Source organism: Elgaria multicarinata, chromosome 6 (genome assembly GCF_023053635.1).
Source record: "Elgaria multicarinata webbii isolate HBS135686 ecotype San Diego chromosome 6, rElgMul1.1.pri, whole genome shotgun sequence".
Lineage (NCBI taxonomy): Eukaryota > Metazoa > Chordata > Lepidosauria > Squamata > Anguidae > Elgaria > Elgaria multicarinata.
In genome coordinates, this window is record NC_086176.1 from 5,635,224 (window position 1) to 5,655,121 (window position 19,898).

The following is a 19,898-nucleotide window of genomic DNA, read 5'->3' on the forward strand; positions in this document are numbered from 1 at the left end:
TGTTTTTAATATTATTTTGGTGCCTCATAAATAAATTTGGTGTTTATTGGGGCCAAAAGAGGTTTACTCCATTAAACTACATCATGATGGTTGACTATAACTAGAATGGTGATGGTATAAATGTGATTGCAGCAAAATGTCTACATTTCCGATTCCAACATGTGGAGCACAATGAGGGAGCAGGACTAGTGGGCAAAACCTCAAGCCCTCCCCACCACATGGATACAGAACCACCTTTTGCACAGGGTTTAGCTGGACAGGTACTGTGACTCTTTGCTGGCCTGTTTGTCTTCCTGTTGTCATAGGCTGGCTTATTCGCTTGAATCATCTTTACTATGTTATATCTTAATAATTTCTCTCTTTTCACTGTAATAGGAAAGGATGATGTCCAGGGGTGTGTGTGTTGGAATGCAAACATTCCAGGGGGGGGGGGTAAGCTGTCTGAACATTTAAAGTGATACATTAGAAAGCTAGAATTAAATTTTGTAGGATAAGTGCAAAGGTTACACAAAAATGAAAAAGGAATGAACAGGTATAACTTAGAACTGGCTACATAGTATCACTGTAGAGAACATTTTAGGAGAAGTTTATGAATTACAAACTGAACATGAGTCAATATTATAACCTTGTGATATTAAAGAGTAATATTAGAATTTATGATTAACAGACGTGTCATATTCAAGGCTAGTTTAGTATTAGTATCTATTTCATCAGCATAAACACTATTTCATTTGGAATATTCTGAGGGCAATAGTTCAAGAAGATTGGTGACAGATTGAGGTGGGGAAAAATCAGAATTCATCTATAAAGATGTTAAAATCCAGTTGATTAATGATTCAAAGGAACTCGTCATGTTTAACCAAAGGGGGAGAAACTATTAACTGGGTCATAGCATCAATTACAACTGGATCATTCCTTTAATTACTCTATGACACAGACATTATGATATAACTATCAATTATAGCAAAGTGTTTTTCAACAAGTCCTATTTTTATTATGTTTTTTCTTATTATTATGGTTGTGCAGTTGATGACCAATGGTAAGCAGAAAGCATGTTTCATATTCTCATTGATCTGGTTTTAGTTCCAAGTCAGGTTCACCTGGCATGGATAACTGGAATTAATCAAGCCTTTCTTTCTGCTCCATGTCTGCTCCACGTTTGATCAAAAAAGTGAGAGAGTTGGCAACTATCTATCAGTGTAAGATTTTGGTGAGACTTGACCAAGTCTTTCTCCAGCTGCAGAGAAGAAAGTCCACTGGTGGAAAAGGGAAGCCATGTAACATCCAACGTCCCTTCAGTTGCCCTCCCTGAAAGTTTAGGATTACTCTCTAAAGCACTATGTAATTGCTCAATAATCATTCATAAGGTAATGCCTATCACTTCTTAAACCACTGGGATTATGACTGCAGCAACCTTTGTTTTTATTGGCTGTGTTATAATTGTTTAAATATTGGAGTGGGTGATATATAGAATCTGCTTCCTAAGAATTTTTCTTCTTCATGATATTAAATCCATTCCCAAAGTGGGATGATTTCTTCAGGTAGTTTGAAAGAAAATCAATATTATACATGTAACAAACTAGAACCACTCTTGTGTATTTCCCCCCTCAATATTGTACGTGTAATATATAGACAAATTAAAAATGTACACAAAACTTTTCCCTGCAAGATGGACAGCTGTTAAAATATTATCATAAAGGGGCACATTTTGAGAGCAATCCTGTGATCCCTGGGAAGGCCCCTGCCTTCGGAAGAGGAGATCTGACCGCGTAAACCTGTGCAGCCACTTCCTTCCTAAGCCTGGGACTCCAACCTCAGGGAATGGGGAACATGGGGTAATATTTCGACCAACCCTGTAGAGTTACATTTTCTTCCTGAGTGAAAAATCCCACAGAGGGGAGGGAAAAATGCCACCTTGCTCACTTCTGCCTTGCTGGCAAGAGCCTGGGAAGGAAATAGGATAAGATCGAAGGCTCTGATATTGGAGCGCTCCGTCGGAGAGTTTAGGGTTGCTCTTTTGATCACCAAACCACAGTCTAAAACAAACAAACAAAAATCTTCAGTGTACAAGTCAGATTGCACTCTCTGATCATTTAATTTCATCCAGCATCCTCTACCCTGAGATGAATCATAAACTGGTTCTCCTTTAAAGATCCAGCTTGAATGTTAAGAAGTTTGTGGTTTGGAGAAATGTAGTGGAAGTGGGTGTAGTAATTCTGTGTGTGTGTGTGTGTGTGTGTGTGTGTGTGTGTGTGAGAGAGAGAGAGAGAGAGAGAGAGAGAGAGAGAGAGAGAGAGAGAGAATCTTTTTACTGTATAAGCATTGGTTTATTATGTAGCTCCAGTCCAAATATTTGCAAGAGTTCCAATGTGCGTGCAAATCTCATGTCTGTGCTGGTTTCTACATTAACCTTTAATGTTGAGTAGAGATCCTTGTGGGCAAATAGATGTGCAAGTGAAATGGAACCTGCCATTGAAGTAATTTGGAAAGCTCTGGAGCACACACACTGTAGCTGCTACATACACATGGACTATATATAGAAAAAGCACTATGCTTTTCATAGCAGCCCCTGAACAGCAAAAGTCTTCCAATGCGGAAGCAGAGTAGCCTGCTTATCTCCACATGGGGGGAGATAAATGCTAGATTGTGGTCAAAATATTTTTATTCTATAAATGTAGAAGCTCCAGTCCAAAGATCTCTGGAGGCTCCCATGGAGTTCTCCTGCATGTAGGCTTTCCTGTGCATTTTAATAGGGAGGGCAGTTCTGCACAAGACTCTGAGCTTGTCCTACCATCCAAGTGCATCAGAGCTCCTTGGTATGTAGAGACTGGGCTGCATGTCTTCAAGAATCTATATAAAACAATATTGCAACTTCATCTGATATAGCCTACAACTACTTTTTCGTACTTTATGCAATGCCATTCACACAGAACAGTTACCATTTCATTTAATATTGGGGTTTGTATCATCTAACAGTAGAGTTAATCTAGCATTGCTAGTTTATCACTGAGAAAAATCTTTGAGATTTAAGCAGAAATTGCACAGTTTGGATTGTTTTTGATGCCAAAAAGACACTTGCCAGTAAAGTGAAAGCTTCTTAAATACATTCCCCGATCTTGCAAAAGAGGTAAAGAATGACAGAGATGAAAATGAGTCAACGTAAATGAACACAAAGGACTCTTCACCAGAAGAACAAACTGAAAGTCCACTGTAAAGTATAGACACTTGTATTACTTATGCTCCTGATTCAAAGTTTTTCTTGCAGGATAGTACATTATTATCCAAGGCCCATAATTGGTGCTTTGTTGTTTCTGTTAACTTTTAACAATTTTATGCAGACCTGTTTTATTCAAAGGCATCATTTTTAAATTCGGAAGTGAAATATTTAAATATTACCATGCAAACATTGATTGATTAGAACTGATACTTAAAGTAAAATTTGCCATGAGTTGCCCAGAATAATCAATTCAGGACTTTTCTTTTGAAATATTAGTTAAAATGAAGAGCATTAGTACTCCTGAATTTCTTTGAACATTTACTCCTGAATTATATTAACCATTCCAAGGTAAAATTAGCACTCCAAACTTGCATTCAGCATGCTCTGACGCACCATTATAACACACCAGGGAGCCTTTGTGGAGGTATCCCAAGTCTGTACTATAGTAGATCACAAGAAAGTCCAGATGACAGCCAATCAAGAAACATGAAGCATAGGAACTGTAGGCCTTACGGTTTTCCTGCCCAGTTTGCTCTTCTGCCTCTCTCAAATGTGAATGACAGAAGCTGTAAATGATTTTTAAATACTGATCTGACAGCCAGTTCATGGGACCACACTGATAAATGGAATTTATCAGTCATTCAGGTCATTCTTACTTGATGAAGGGTCTGTTATCCTCAAAGCTGAAGAATGCATAGACATAAAGACAAGAATGTCAACATTAGAATATAATGATAAAAAGTTACCATATAGGTAAGCAATCAAACAAGCTTATCCCCAGTTCAAGTAACAGAAAGCTAGAACTGCACTGCAACCAAGTGTATTACTGCAGGTTGTATGTGGGAGTTCTTATAATGGAATACTAATCATTCCATACACAAAGAGAACGTATCAGAGAGAAAAGTATGATCAGGGAAAGGGGGCATCTTTCTATGTGTAGCAACAAATGTGTTTCCCCCCCAGAAGAAAGCATTCCATCCTTTGAGTCCCACTTGCAGCCTGAAATAGTAGAGCTCTGGAATAGGTTTACCGTATCATTGAGAATCCGCCTTTTACGGGCCACATTAGGCATCCCAAAACCAGGCTGGTTCCCCCTAGGGACAGCAGTGATGTCACCCTTCTTTATGTGAAGAGCTACTCATACACAGTTGGCTGTCCTTGTTCGGCTTTCAAAATACCAATAGGTTTAGAAATTTGCTACTAGTGAAGTTTCAGTCAAGCTTTAATGATATTACAGCAGGCCTTAGCATTCTTTACCCAATATATAAGCAAACTCTTCACATGGGGAAACACTCTACATTATTGTTTTATTATCAGCTCTTAACAATAACATGTCCTTGATTCCTTCCCTATATGAGTCAGACTCCATTATCCTGTTTTACAGATAATGCCATTAGTATCTTCTCAAAATGCTCTCTTGGTCATTGCTGAGTAGAAGTAGTAACCAACCAAACAACAACAACAAAACAAACCACCGAGTTAAAAGTACTTTTTTTGCTGCCCTTGGTTGTCAGCGACCTTTTTTCCCCCATCTAAAGGCACGGACTGTGACTGATCATTGATTTTCATGCTGCATTTTTGACACAGAAATTAATAGTCATTCCAGAGAAGGTGGAATGAACTATAATGTGAGATTAGCCAGCAAAGCGTCAATTTCTCATCTTAAAAGATAACATGACATTTCTACCTATGCAACTTCACTATGGCCTAATATATACCAAGCAGGATATTGTACTATGAAAGTGGCATGAAAGCAGTACATAAAAGGCAGGAGCCACACTACTGCTTTATAGCGGTATTGCAATGCACCAACAACTGTTGGGGCCCATTGACATAGACCATATAGTGCTATATCCTGCTTGGTGTGGTTCCTGCCTTTTATATACTGCTTTCATGCCACTTTCATAGTGCAAAATCCTGCTTGGTGTAGATTAAGCCAGTGTCTCAAAACCCCATTTTCCTCCTTGTATCTATTACTGCTGACCCTGTGAGCACTTTCAACTGTTTTGAAGCATGACTACACGTGACATTCCCACATTGGTTTGAGTTTTGAGAATTCTGAAGGTTGACTCAAAAGCTTTGAGTCGTCTTGTCTTAAGGTTAAGCTGAGCTAGTCAGTGGGATTTCTCTCTCGTGATCTCATTCAGACAATTTCCCCTAGTAACTGAGATGATGGGGAGATCAGAGGAGTAAGATAACAAGCGATAAAAAGCCTGTTGGCCAGCAGGACTTTCTTCTTTTCAGCTGTATTGTGAAGGTAAGTTATAGCCAGACTCTACGGCAGGGGTGAGTAACCTGCGACCCAGAAATTGTGATGTAGGAAACTGCTTGTGGCTGAATAAAAGGTGTAGCTCACTCTCCAACACAGCAGGGCAAAATCATGGTGCAGGTGCAGGAGACGTTGGTGCCTGCTTGCTCACTTGCCCCGCCTTCTTTGTTGGCCCCAAACTTGTTGCCATTGTGAAAAGGAGCAGCTGTTACAATTCCTCACTCACGGCTAGACCCAGAGCAGGGGTGGGCAACAATCTTCTATTGTTCTTCTATTGTTTTGCCTGCTGCTTTCCCACAAAATTGTGCCCAAAGCGGCTAACAACAACATAACAAATGGACAACAGTAACTATTTACAACAGATATCAAATAGCAATAAACGTAACTATAACTAAATACAGCTTCTAAGGGAGCCTGGGGGCCCCTTTCAACTCTCTCCAGACCCCTGTGGGCCACTGTGCCCCTGAACTTGGTGGGAGAAGTGGAAAAAATATCAGCAGTTTGCTCCTGAGTTTCACCAGCAAACCCCTATGGAGGGTTAAAAAGGTAAAATTTACCCTTTAAAAAAAAATTATTTCTTTTTGCTACTGTGAATTTGGATGGCCCAAATTCTGGTCTAGGAGAGGATGGGCAACCACGTGTCAGTGAAGTCAAGGTGGTGTTGCGTCCCAACATTTCACTGAGCACTGACAGTGTCCTACCTAAGGGCCCTCCAAAAACTGCAGAGCCTCCCCTCAGTTTGGAAGTCCCCAGGACTCTAGCCAGACACGTCGCTCTCTCAGTCCCTGTTGAGACCTATTAGGACTTACATAACTGACCAGAAGGGTCCACAATCTTTTTAGGTTGGTGGACCCTTTTAGAATTTTGTGGAAGAGTCATGGTTGTTCTCACAAAATGACTGCCATAATGTGCATGACTGGTCACAAAACACACATTTCCCAGAAGGCAAACTGGTGAGAGTAAAATAAAAGCAATTTGTCCAAGAAACTAAAGTACAAGGCAGAGGTGGAGGGGCCGAGCATCAAAAACACAAAGCCAATCTTTGGAATCCAAATAAAGGTGGAACCGGAGGGCAGTGCATCACTTTGCAGCATGCTATCCTCCCAATTATTTCTTTTCTTTTTTCATTACAAAAAAACTCCAGAAATAAAATAAAAACCAGAAAGGACCAGGAGCCTGGCAGGCACCAAGAGGTTGGTCTGCAGGCTCATTAGGTGCCTGTGGCCATCAGGTTGGAGACAGAAAACTGAGCAGTAACCCTAGCACACATTTTATCATCCCATAATTGACACAGGGCCTTGCTAGACCCTGCCAGATAAGCCGGCAGGGAGGAGGGGAGACGGCGCACTAACTTTAGCGCGCGCCGCCCCGCCTCCTAGACAGCCGACACGCAGGGACTACGGAAGCCCTGCAGCGTCGGCCATTTTTTTGTTTTGTTAAAGGGGACAAGGCAGGAGCCTTTTTTTAAAATTAAGCCCCCCACCCTTTTTAAAATTAAGCCCCCTGCCCCCTCTTTCCCCGCCCTCCCTCCCTGTCCCGTCCCCTGTGTCGCCCTTCGCCATCTCCCTCCCTGTCCCGTGTCGCCCTTCGCCATCTCCCTCCCTGTCCTACTTACATTGAGCCATCTCCCTCTCCTGCTGGTCCGGCCTTCCCCCCCATGTCCCCCCCCGGATCCCCCCGGCCCAGTCCGTGGCTTTTCCCGGTTACTCGCGAGTAAGCGAGTAGCCGCAAAAAGCCACGGACCTTGCTAGACGTTCTGCAGCCCCGGCCTTAGGCTGAGGCTGCGGAAAAGGCGCGCCATAAGCGACTTCGCTTATGGCGCGTTAGGGGAGGCTTTAGTGTGGCCTGGGCCCGGGAAACCGGGCCTCAAAGCGCGCTAACGCCTCGTCTAGCAAAGCCCACAGTCCCTGAGAAAGCGCCCAGACCACTAGTGAGATCAGTTTCAGTTAAAGTGGTGTGAATATATGGTCCTTGGAGAGGTTTGGCCAACCATCTATAAACAACCATCTTGTCCATCTTGTCTACTTACATTGAGCTGAAGGGAACTGACAGGAAGTGATGGTCCTGGCTGTCTTGAGAGAGATGGTGGTGAGGGTACTTCTTTAAAAAAAAACCTGATTAGACCCTGAAGATTGTAACCAATTGCGCAGTCACAAATAGGCCCCTTTTTTGACAATGCACTTGAGAAGTTTGTGGCTATTCAACTCCAGGCACTCTTGGGTAAAATGGATGAACTAGAGCCATTTCAATCCAGTTTCTGCCTAGGGGTTGGGACTGAAATAGCCTTGGTCATTCTGATTGACAATCTCTGATGGCAAAAAGACAGGGCAAATGTAATCTTCTTGATACTTCCTGATACCTTGGTGTATTTTAATGCACCATGGTATATTGTGAGACAAAGGGCGTCTCTACATTAAGCAAAAATCCTACAGCTTTACTTTAGATTTATTACTGCATTTTGGTGACTTATAAAATGGCGGATTCCCACTTTAAAATGATGGTATTATTTATTTATTTATTTATTTATTTATTTATTTATATAGCACCATCAATGTACATGGTGCTGTACAGAGTAAAACAGTAAATAGCAAGATCCTGCCGCATAGGCTTACATTCTAATAAAATCATAATAAAACAATAAGGAGGGGAATAGAATGCACCAAATAGGCACAGGGTAGGGTAAAACTAACAGTATAAAGTCAGAGCAAAATCAAGTTTTAAAAGCTTTCGGAAAAAGAAAGGTTTTTAGCTGAGCTTTAAAAGCTGCGATTGAACTTGTAGTTCTCAAATGTTCTGGAAGAGCGTTCCAGGCGTAAGGGGCAGCGGAAGAAAATGGACGAAGCCGAGCAAGGGAAGTAGAGACCCTTGGGCAGGTGAGAAACATGGCATCAGAGGAGCGAAGAGCATGAGCGGGGCAATAGTGTGAGATGAGAGAGGAGAGATAGGAAGGAGCTAGACAGTGAAAAGCTTTGTAGGTCAACAGGAGAAGTTTATATTGGATTCTAAAGTGAATTGGAAGCCAATGAAGAGATTTCAGAAGTGGAGTAACATGGTCAGAGCGGCGAGCCAAGAAGATGATCTTAGCAGCAGAGTGGTGAACAGAAACCAACGGACTGATGTGAGAAGAAGGAAGGCCAGTGAGAAGAAGGTTGCAGTAGTCCAGCCGAGAAATAACCAATGCATGAACAAGAGTCTTGGCAGAAGAGACAGACAAAAATGGTCGAATCCTGGCAATATTATGCAGGAAGAAACGACAGGATTTAGCTACTGTCTCAATATGAGGAATAAAGGAGAGCGAGGAATCAAATATAAAGCCAAGACTACGAGCTTCCTTGACTGGAGTAAGCGTAACATTATTGACAGTAAGAGAGAATGGGAGATGAGGAGAAGGTTTAGGAGGAAAAACAAGCAATTCAGTCTTTGCCATATTAAGTTTCAAACGACGATGAAGCAACCAAGCTGAGATATCTGAAAGACATGCTGAGATACGATCGTGAACATCAGGAGAAAGATCCGGAGATGAAAGATATAATTGTGGTAGAGGCATCAGAGGTTGATGACGTCATGGAAAGGACCCATGGACTTCTGTGAGTGAACAATCATGAGTGCACAATAACTGCCTTACGTTGAGACAGCCAAAGCAATACAATAGTATTGTATTGCTCATATCTGCAGAATCTATTTTAGAAAATACTATTGGGGTATGTGTTTTCTTCTCAGCACCATGGCTGTGGGGTCCCAAAGGTTCCATTTTATCCTCCATGCTCTTTAACATATGTAAGAAGCCACTAGGTGAGGTCATTTAGGGGTCTGAAGTGAGATGTCATCAATATCCTGAGGCTACTCATCTAAATCAGATGATGCTGTATAGATGCTGAACTATTGTCAGGATGCAGTAATGGACTCGGTGAGGGCCAATAAACTGAAGATAAATTCTGTCAAGACAGAGACTGTGGGAAGGTGGTTGTCAGGACTATGAAATCAATATGCAGCCTTGAAAGAACAGGTATGCAGTTTGGGGGGTGCTCCTTGATACAGAATTGTCAGTGGAGGCCCAGCTGACCTTGATGGTATGTAGTACATTTTAGCAGCTTCAGCTGGTTTGCCAACTGAAGCCATTCTTGCACAGGAATAGCTTAGCTGCAGTGTTCCAGGCTCTTGTAAACTCCCAGTTGGATTACTATAATGCTTTATATGCAGGGCTGCCCTTCGAGATCACTTGTAAGTATCAGAATTTGGCAGCTAGAATTCTGAATGGTTTAACTAGGTGGAACACTATTATACCAATCTTTAAATAATTACACTGGCTGCCTATTTGATTCCAAGTCCAATTTAAGATTAGGGTGCTTTAAGCCTATGCGGCAGGGCCTTGCTATTTACTGTTTTACTCTGTACAGCACCATGTACATTGATGGTGCTATATAAATAATAATAATAATAATAATAATAATAATAATAATAATAATAATAAAAAACAGCTTTGAACCAAATCCCTCCAGGAGCGCCTCTTTCCAAACCATCCTGCCTCTGCATTAAAATCCTCACTTGAGGCCTTTCTTCTCCCTGCCCCATTTTTCATTCACATTTTATCCCTTAGCAAAATAAGAACATGTGAGGCCCTTCTTCAAGAATATTATGTATATACAAAGGAGAGGGCCTTTTCTGTGGTGGCACCCCGACTCTTTATGTGCCTCCCTGAGGAAGTTTGCTGGTGCCAACACTAAGATCTTTTCCACAGCATATCAAAACATTTGTACTTGCCCAGGCAGTTTAAATTGGTTTCATTGCCTTGGTTCTGCTTGGTAATTTTTATGGTCTTCTCGCCTCTTAGTTTTATTGTTGTATGAAGGCTGGACGTATTGCTGTATTAATTTTTATAGCATTGTCCTTTCATTATTGTATGCTACCCTGTAATCTATTAGGGTGAAGGGTGTGATAGAAATGGCCTAAAGGAAGAAAGAATAAAAGATATAGTTTGTGAGACACAATGTCCAGCTAGTGAGCCAAGGGAAGGTTGGGTAATTCTTCTATAGAATGTGTTTTGCCTACTAACAAAAACAAGGAGCCAGGGTGCTGAAATGGCTTGATCCAGGCAAGCAAAATACTTCTGTCCATTGGCTTCCAGCTGTTAATCAAGGATAGAAGATGTAGTCCTGAGTGATGCTATTTCCCTGCACATAAATGCAGGTTGCTTACCTGTAACCGTAGTTCTTTGAGTGGTCATCTGTGCATTCACACAAGTATGGGCTCTGCGCCTGCGTGGAGTCTCGTTCGGGAAAATTCCATAGCTGAGGCGTTTTGGGCAGGAACCCCTCCCCCATGACGCACTGCACATGTCTGGGTTCCCGCCCGATTCTCCTCAGTTCCTGGAGACCGACATTGTGGCCTCGCAGTCGAGAAGAATTCTCAGTATCAATAGGGAGATTGACACCGAAAAGAGTAGAGATCAACGAAAAAGCTCTAGCTAATACGGAGTCATTACAGTAGCGCTAGGTAGCGAAGGAATACTTCGGTACCGATGATGGCCTTACACACTGAAAACTTAGAATTGTGGGGAAAAAGCCTATGGGTTTATGTAGAAACAAAGACATTGTCACCTAGGTACTAGGAGAAAACCTCTACACCGGGAGGGGTAGGCGGGTGGGTTGTGTGAATGCACAGATGACCACTCGAAGAACTATGGTTACAGGTAAGCAACCTACATTTCTTCTTTGTGGTCTCTGTGCATCACACAAGTATGGGAGATTAGCAAGCTGACTTACCACCGAGGAGGGTCGGTGTCCTATGTCAGTATTGAAGACAAAACTGCTCTGCCGAAGGAGCAATCTGCTCTGGCCCTGGTGTCTAATCGATAGTGCCTTACGAATGTAGTGGGCTTCGACCAGGTTGCTGCCTTACAGATGTCTGGTATTGGTACTCCCTTTCCAAAAGCCACCAACGTTGCCATTGCTGTAGTTGAATGTGCATGGATCGGTGATGTCAATGGGAGTTTGGCTAGTTGGTATGCAAGGGTGATGGTGCTTACTATCCAGGATGCTAAACGCTGTGAAGACACTGGCATTCCCTTGCGTTGTCCAGCATGACTAATAAATAATCGTTGTGATTTCCGAAAAGGATTTGTTCACTGTTTATAAAATGCTAGGGATCGCCGAACATCGAGAGTGTGTAGGGTGGTTTCGAGTTCAGAGGAGGGAGCAGGAAAAAAGGCAGGGAGAATAATGTCTTGGTTTAAATGGAAATCGGAGACAACCTTGGGTAGGAATGTGACATCTGGACGTAGGACAGCTTTATCTTTGTGAAAAATTAAATAGGGAGTGTCAACACGTAAGGCTGATAGTTCGCTAGCCCGTCTGGCAGTAGTGATGGCTATAAGGAAGGCTGTTTTCCAAGATAGGAGTCGAAGGCCTGTCGTTGCCAAAGGTTCAAATGGTTTGGACGTTAAGGTCTTTAAGACCACTGAAATGCTCCATGCTGGTAGCTGCTGTCTACTGGGTGGTGCTAAGTTGTTCAGTCCCTTTAGAAAGCGCTTTGAGTGGATGTGAGAAAACAATAGATCCCTCGATAGGTGGGTGAAAAGATGATATGGCTGCTAGGTAGACACGTATCGAAGAGGTGGCCAAGTTCTTTTCCGATAGGTTCAGTAAGAACAAAAGTATTTGTTCAATTTTAGAGGAAAATGGGTCGAAGTGATTGTTCTTAGCATAGTCCGTAAAAATTCTCCACTTGCATTGGTAGGATTTCCTTGTTGTAGGCTTTTTGGAAGCATCCAGCACTCTTTATAGGTTAAGAGGGATTGCAGTGAAAGCTGTTATATCCTCCACACTGTAAGTTGGAGCGTATGAATGTCTGGATGTCTCACCCTGCCGTGTTGCTGAGTCAGTAACGACGGTAGGAGTGGGAGTTTTCGGTATCGATTTTTCGACAGTCGTAGGAGTGTGGCAAACCATGTTTGCCTTGGCCACCAAGGGGTGATGAGTATACAACTGGTATTGCCTGTCACTATTTTTGCTAGTACTCTGGTTATGAGTGGAAATGGAGGGAAGGCGTAAAAGAGACCGTCTTTCCATTGGAGAGAGAAAGCGTCTTCTTGAGAGTTCATTCCTAGACTGGCGTGACTGCAAAAGCGCGGGACTACGTTGTTCGACTCGGTTGCAAATAAGTCTATTTGTGGCGTGCCCCACATGTTGAATAGTCTGCATAGAATACTCTTGTGTAGTTGCCATTCATATGGCATTACTTGAGATTGACTGAGTTGGTCCGCTAGGACGTTGTGAATACCTGCGATATGAACTGCAGTGATGCTTATATTTCTGGGGATGCACCAGTGCAGGATTTTGATTGTGAGAGATAAGAGAGTCTTCGACTTGGTGCCCCCTTCTTTGTTCAAATATGCTACTACTGTAGTATTGTCTGAAGCTATTTGAATGAAATGCCCCGTGAGCGCTAGCTCAAACGCAATGAGGGCACGTTGGACTGCACGAAGTTCCAGAATGTTGATGTGGTCGTGGGTCTCTGCATTCGACCACTGACCTTGAGTTGTTAGGGAACCTGAGTGTGCTCCCCACCCTGTCTTCGAAGCATCTGTTGTTAAGATTTTGGTTGGTTGTCCTTGTCGGAAGGGCAGTCCCTGGGTTAGATTGGCTGTGAGAGTCCACCAAGTAAGAGAGTCCCTGATCCGGGCAGGGAGATGTAGCTGAGTCTTGTTGAAGTCGTTTTGTGTGTCGAAATGGTGTATGAACCACGACTGTTGCGGTCTCAATCTTTAGACGTGCATGTTGTACAATGCTGGTGGTGGAAGCCATGAGGCCCAGCAGTCGCTGGATGTTGAAGGTGGAGGTGTTTGGCTGTTGTCGTAGTTTGTTTGCCAGGCGTGTGATCTTTTGAGATCGGTCGGGTGGCAAGAAGGCTCGAGCGGCTATCGAATCCAATACTCCTCCAATGAAGTGTATCATCTGTAAAGGTCGTAATTGTGATTTTTCATAATTAACATAAAGGCCTAGATCATGCAGAAGGGAGCAGGTGGCATCTATTGATCTCCGTAGCTGTTCTTTTGTGGGTGATACTAAGAGCCAATCATCAAGATAAGGGTAGATTTCTATTCCCTTAGTATGAAGAAAGGCACATACAACTGTCATACATTTTGAGAATACTCTCGGTGCCGTAGAGAGGCCAAATGGGAGAGTCATGTATTGGTAGATATGGTGTCCAATTACAAATCTTAAGTATTTACGGTAGGAATCTTGAATTGCTATATGAAAATATGCGTCGCGAAGATCAATGGATGCAAACCAATCCCCTTTAGATAAGAGTGGCATGATAGAGGCTAACGAGACCATTCTAAATTTTTTAGGCCGTAGGAAGGTATTGAGGAGTCTTAAATCAAGGATAGGACGAAGACCTCCGTCCTTCTTCGGTACCGTGAAGTATAACGAATAAAACCCGGTGTGATGTTGATTCATGGGAACTTTCTCAATAGCCCCTTTTTGTAAGAGCATATCAACTTCTTGTAGCAAAGAAGGTGTTGGTGGTGTTATCCGCATGGTACCGAGGGGAGGAAGGTCTTCAAACTCTATCCGGTATCCTCTCTGAAGAGGACCCATGAGTCAGTTGTGATCCTTTTCCATGTTTCGAAAAAATATGATAGTCTGTTATCAAAATAAACTCCAGAGGAAAGGTAAGTATATGGGCCAAGAAAATTATCAAAGGTGCCGTCTAAAAGAGCTGTCTCCCCTGCGGAAAAGGGTCTTGCCCCTTGGTGTGGTAAATTGCTTACGTTGTTGAAAAAGTTGTTGCTGTTGTTGTTGACGTGGTTGGTTTTGTTGGTATTGTTGTTGGCAATTCGGATAGTACGATGTGTGTGGACGAGACCAGCGGCGTTGAAACTGTTGTTGCGGTTGGGCAAAACCGATCTTGCGAGCAGTTGTTCTAGCTTTATGCACTGTATCAAGAGCGTCATCTGTTTTTGCACTGAATAAGCCAAGGCCATCGAACGGTAAGTCTTCTGTTCGGGATCTTGTCTCTTGAGCAAGTCCCGCCAATCGAAGCCAGGCGTGGCGACAGAGTGCTATTGTTCCCGTGAGGGTCTTAGCCATACAGTCAGTCTGATGTCTGGATGTATGGATCTGTTGGGGTGATAGGCGTAGAGCTTCAGCATGGAAAAGTCTTGCTAGAGACTTTTTGTCATCTGGGAGATGGTCCATGAGTTTTCCCATCTTTTCCCATAAAAGGAGTTGATAACCAGACATCACTGCTTAGTAATTTGTGCCTCTAAGAGCAAGAGAGGAGGAAGAGTAGAGCCTTCGACCGAGAGGGTCTAATCGACGGCCTTCCCTATTGACAGGGGAGGCATGGTGATGTCTGTCCTTTCCCTTTGCTGCCTCTACCACGATAGAGTTAGGGGCAGGGTGTTGGAATAGAAACTCGACTTCATTTTGTTGAATTTTATACATGCCCTCTAGCCTCTTGGAGGTTGGTTGCATTGTCGATGGAGACTTCCAGGATTGTTTTATGGTGTCGAGGAGGGCAGGCAACATTGGTATAGATACAGGTTTTGTTGTATCAGAGATGATAGAGTTGAATACAGGGTCTTGAATAGTAGATGCTGACTGTTCAATCTGTAAACCCAATGCCTGTGCCATTCGTACGACCTGGTCAGAAAAATGTCCCAGGTCTTCGGATGGGGAGATTCCTCCTTGTGGGGTAACCTCAGGATCAGGGGAAGCTATTGAAGGAGGTACAGTTGACGAGGAGGAGGAATCGGAACAATATTCATCTTGTCCAGATGATGGAGAATGGCGTGGAGCTGGGTGTGGTAAAACCTGAGCCGATGGGATGGTCTAAGATTGTGTTAGTCCCAATGAATCAGAAACAAGTCTGGATGGTGTCCCAGAAAGTGGTAATTGTGGTTAACGTGCTGGTCTGTTAAAGCAGCATATTGTTGAGGAGGAATGTCCTCATCCTGTACTGCAATGATAGGCTGGATTGTTGGGTTAGAAACTGTGGCAGAGGGTCTAGATACTCGTGAGGTTAGTGGTTAGTGGGTGTGCCTGTCCATGTCGAATGGAGAGCGAAATCTCTCCCTAAATCTTGATGGGGGATCATTATAGAAGTAGTCCCTTCGTGAACGGTGTGAGAACATGTAGTCAGAGGAGTCATGTCTGTGCTCCCTTCTGTGTGGCTGGTCTTGGATTGGGGGCATGGGTACGGGCAAAGTGTCCCGTACCTTGCCCTCCGATATCGATGTTTGACATTGATCCCGTCGTGAGAGGGGTCGAACGGTCGGTATAGGTGAGAGAAGTAACGGAGGCGGCAGTGGCGGCATCGGGTGCGGAGGGTCGGTGGTCGATGTGCACGGCGCCGTACTGTCCGTCGGTACCGAGATAGTCGGTGTCGGGGGAGGAGTTATCGGCCAAGTATCTCTCGGCGTCGATTTTCTGAGAGACTTCTTTTTGGTCTTTTTCCTCTGCTCCTCCGAGCCAGATATGGTGTGTTTCATCTTTTTTGCTTTCTTAGCAAGCTTTTTTGCAATAGAAAGAGTAATGCCCCTTCCCAGAGTTGGAGGTAACTCCTGTGGTTCAGTTATGGGCAGTAGTGGAGGTTGTGGAGAAGTCTCAGCGGTAGCCACGGCTGGACTTTCCGTATTGGGTGTGTCCACCGCTTGCAAGGCCTTACTCCAGAGGAGAGCTTTTAGCCTATCCAACCTGTTCCTCCACGTTTGTTTGGAGAAAGCTTGGCAGAACCGGCAGGTCTCCACGACGTGACTCTCGCCTAAACAGAGTAGGCAAAATGAGTGTCCGTCTGAGGGCGGTAGTTTGCTCCCACACCTAGTGCATTTTCTGAATGGTACCCTGAGGGCCATGTGCCCCTTCGGGCGATCGGAGATTGCGAAAAGAAATAAACAAAATATATAACTATAAAGGTAGAAGAGAAACTAGAAAATTAGAAAGGTAGAAATAAGAAAAAAACACCTCAAAATGTTTGTTTGTTTGCTTTTTTACAGAGGATTTCCCAGACGAGGTCACCACAATGGCGGTCGAAAGAGAACTGAGGAGAATCGGGCGGGAACCCGGATATGCGCAGTGCATCATGGGGGAGGGATTCCTGCCCAAAACGCCTCAGCTATGGAATTTTCCCGAATGAGACTCCGCACAGGCACAGAGGCCATACTTGTGTGATGCAGAGAGACCACGAAGAAGAACTGAGGGCATCTTGAAATGGTGGCAGAAGGGCTGTCTTCAGGGCTGCAAGAACATCCTCCTTCTTTATCCTGAGAGAGACTTGATCCTTTGTGCCATGGAGAGTTGGGGCTGCTTGAAATAGCAGCCAAGGCCTTCATGGTTGGCCCCTCCCCTCCCGCAGCCCCTGGCCAGGGGAATGGGAGGTGGCAATGGCAGGGGCAGTAGAAGCCCTTCCTGTCAGAACTTGATATGAACGTCATCATCATTTCCCCATAGGAAATGGTAGGCAAGTTCCTTCCCACTCTCTTCCCTTCGCCTGGCCAGGTATGAGTTTTGGGTCCTGAAGTGGGCAGGGGAAGGTGTGCAGGTGGCAGTGGAGGCAGTAGCAAGCGCTCAAGAGTTGGGCTTGGCAGGTCCGGCATGAAGCCTGCTCATGTTTCATGGTTGTGAACTTTTCATGAAACGTCTTTGCAACACCATCTCTTTTGCTGGAAACAAGACAACAGTATGGAACATTTGGCTGCATTGGGTTCCTTGGAGGAAAAGAGGCGGGATATAAATGCAATCAATCAATCAATCAATCAATATTTATATTGCCACACTGAACTCCAGAAGACCATCTGCTATCTGTAAATCAGGGCCAGCACAGGACACTTCATTATTATTTTACTTTCTATATTAGAGATTTTTTAATTGATTAGTTCTGGTATTAATTTCTTAAATAAATAAAATAATAAATACATATGCTCCCATCCCAAGTTATAGTACTACCCATTCTGAAAGGTGGTGTACCTTTGTATCACACCACATAGCATTAATCTCTCTAAAAATTATGTTATATCAAGCCACTGCTTCAGATTCTTATATTCCCAAACTCACTGTGAAACAGTGAGGACCATAACTGGCAGGTGGCTCAGTCAGGTCAACAATGAAATCTGAATGCTTGTTATTTATACTGCAGCAGTAAATCAGCTAAGTTAAGTTAATTTGTCAATGCAAGTGAGCCACCTGGCAGTAATGACGGCATCTTGCTTCATAAAGACAGCCTGTACTGGGATGTCTATGGTTTCAGCTGTAGTTTTCAGTACTCTGTTGTTGTTGATTTAAGTTATACTTGGTGGGGGTATTTTTGTTTTCTAATGGAATTCAACCATATATTGTTATTGTACAGATCTGGACTTTGGACTATTCTAAATTTTACAAACCACCCAAGCAGGGTTTTATGAGAAAATGCTAAATATGTGATTCCTCAAGTCTTTCATCATGATTAATGGTTTTATAGTGAGCATTTAATATATTTCAAGACACACTACAAATCAATACCCATTAATCAAGGTGTTGTTGTTTTAATGGAATACATCTGCCAGAAGAAAAATTAGTGAACATAGGCATCATAGAACAGGAGCTAAATAAATCAGAAAAATCATATATTATTGCTGCTGCTGCTGCTGTTGTTGTTGTTGTTGTTGTTATTATTATTATTATTATTATTATTATTATTATTTACATTTGAATACCACCCCATAGCTGAGGCTCTCTGGGCAGTTTACATAGGATAAAACCACTTAAAAACAATATACAAAAATTTTAAATCACAAAAACATACCATTTAAAACCACAAAAACATACAAAAACAAACCCAGGCTAATTACATATTGCTAAATGCCTGGGAGAAGAGGAAAGTCTTGACTTGGCGCTGAAAAGAGAACAATGTTGGCACCAGAAGTTGAGATAATGCTATTTGGTGAATACTGAAGTAGCATAGAACAATACAAAGGTATTGAGACAGAGAAGGTGGAAGATGAGGGTACGAGCTTAGTATGATTAGTTGCATAGCACAATGGTGCCTGTTTGGGGGATGAGTTTGGCTGGGCATAGTGCCTTAAGTTGGAGCTTTGATAGGCATGGGTAAATTGCAAAAGCTCTAATCCAATGAAGCAGAAAATAGTCTGCCCCTTGATTCTGTTTTTCTGGCACCAAACTGCTTGTTCCTTTAAAGTCGTAGCTAGCAGCTAGGGTGTTGTTCTTGTTCAAAACTAAGCTAAACCAATCCGCTTCATGGGTTGAGCCCGGGTTTAAGAATTCGGCTTATCACTTAGTTTTAAACCCCCCTCCCCACACAGAAAAAGGACTCAGTCCTTGCAAGCCACATCCTTCCCAAATCACCCACCCATTGTCTGCTGCCCCCTCTAATGAGCCATTATAGTTTTTATTTACAGTTACCTACTGTGAGTAGGGAGGGAAGGATCGAAGGCCCTGGCTACCTCGCCCAGTGGCTTAACTCCCTTGTTTGCTGACGCTTTGTCACTGGGGCCCCTTACACTTGGAGAGCTGTTTCCCCCACAAGTCTGCCTCCTTATAGAGATGATTACTGAACTTGTAATTTAATTACTGAACATAAATCTGGCAAAGCTCCAGGCCCAGATTTTATACCTACTGATCTTTTAAAAACTAATCCAGAATGGTGGGCTCTTCTGTTAGCAGCTCTATTTACTTTTATTAATAAGTCTGGAGATTCTAGATATTTGGAGTAAAGTGATTGCAGTTCCTAGTTTTAAAAATGGCAATAGGGCCAATCCAGCTAATTATAGTCCTAGCAGCCTTCTCTCAGTCATTGGGAAACTTTACACCAGGTATTTAAAATGTAACCTTTAAACTTGGATGGAGGATAATAGTATACTAGGTGAGGAACAGATTGGGTTTAAAGATGGCCAATCAACCTTAGACCATTGTTGTGTGTTCACTCACTTGGGAGAGAAATTTATTTCATTTCCTGGCGGTAAGCTTTTTACTGCCTTTATTGACCTTAAATCTGCCTTTGACCTAGTCTTGAGGGAACTTCTATGGTCCAAATTACACAAAGTTCTATGGACAAGCACCTACTGATTTTCAGTAGATGCCTGTATAATCAGACCTCTAGTTTCCAACTTATCTCCTGCTACAAGGGGTGTCAGACAAAGCTGTATTTTGGGCCCTTTCTTTTGGATTTATTTTTAAATTATCTAGCTTTTTTATCTCTGCAGTGTTGCTTCCCATGCTTCCAAATTGTCCAATTCTAAGATACCTTTACTTTTGTATGCTGCTGCTGCTGTATTGTTATCACCCTCTAGAATTGGGTTAAATATTGTCTGCATTTGGGACCTACTGCTCTGAGAATAGCTTGACTATCAATTCTAGCAAGTTTAAAGTTTTGGTGTTTTCTAAAGCTTGGAAAAATATAAATGGACTTTAAATT

At 42.9% G+C, this 19,898-nt stretch overlaps 1 protein-coding gene across 1 annotated transcript in view; it reads right to left on the reverse strand.

Moving 5' to 3' along the window:
* Positions 1-19,898, reverse strand: part of ADGRL3 (adhesion G protein-coupled receptor L3) — a 707,807-nt gene that overhangs the window by 75,006 nt on the left and 612,903 nt on the right. The window contains exon 21 of the mRNA XM_063128914.1: positions 3,874-3,900. Coding sequence (XP_062984984.1) covers positions 3,874-3,900 — 27 coding nt within the window. The remainder of the gene's footprint in view (positions 1-3,873; positions 3,901-19,898) is intronic.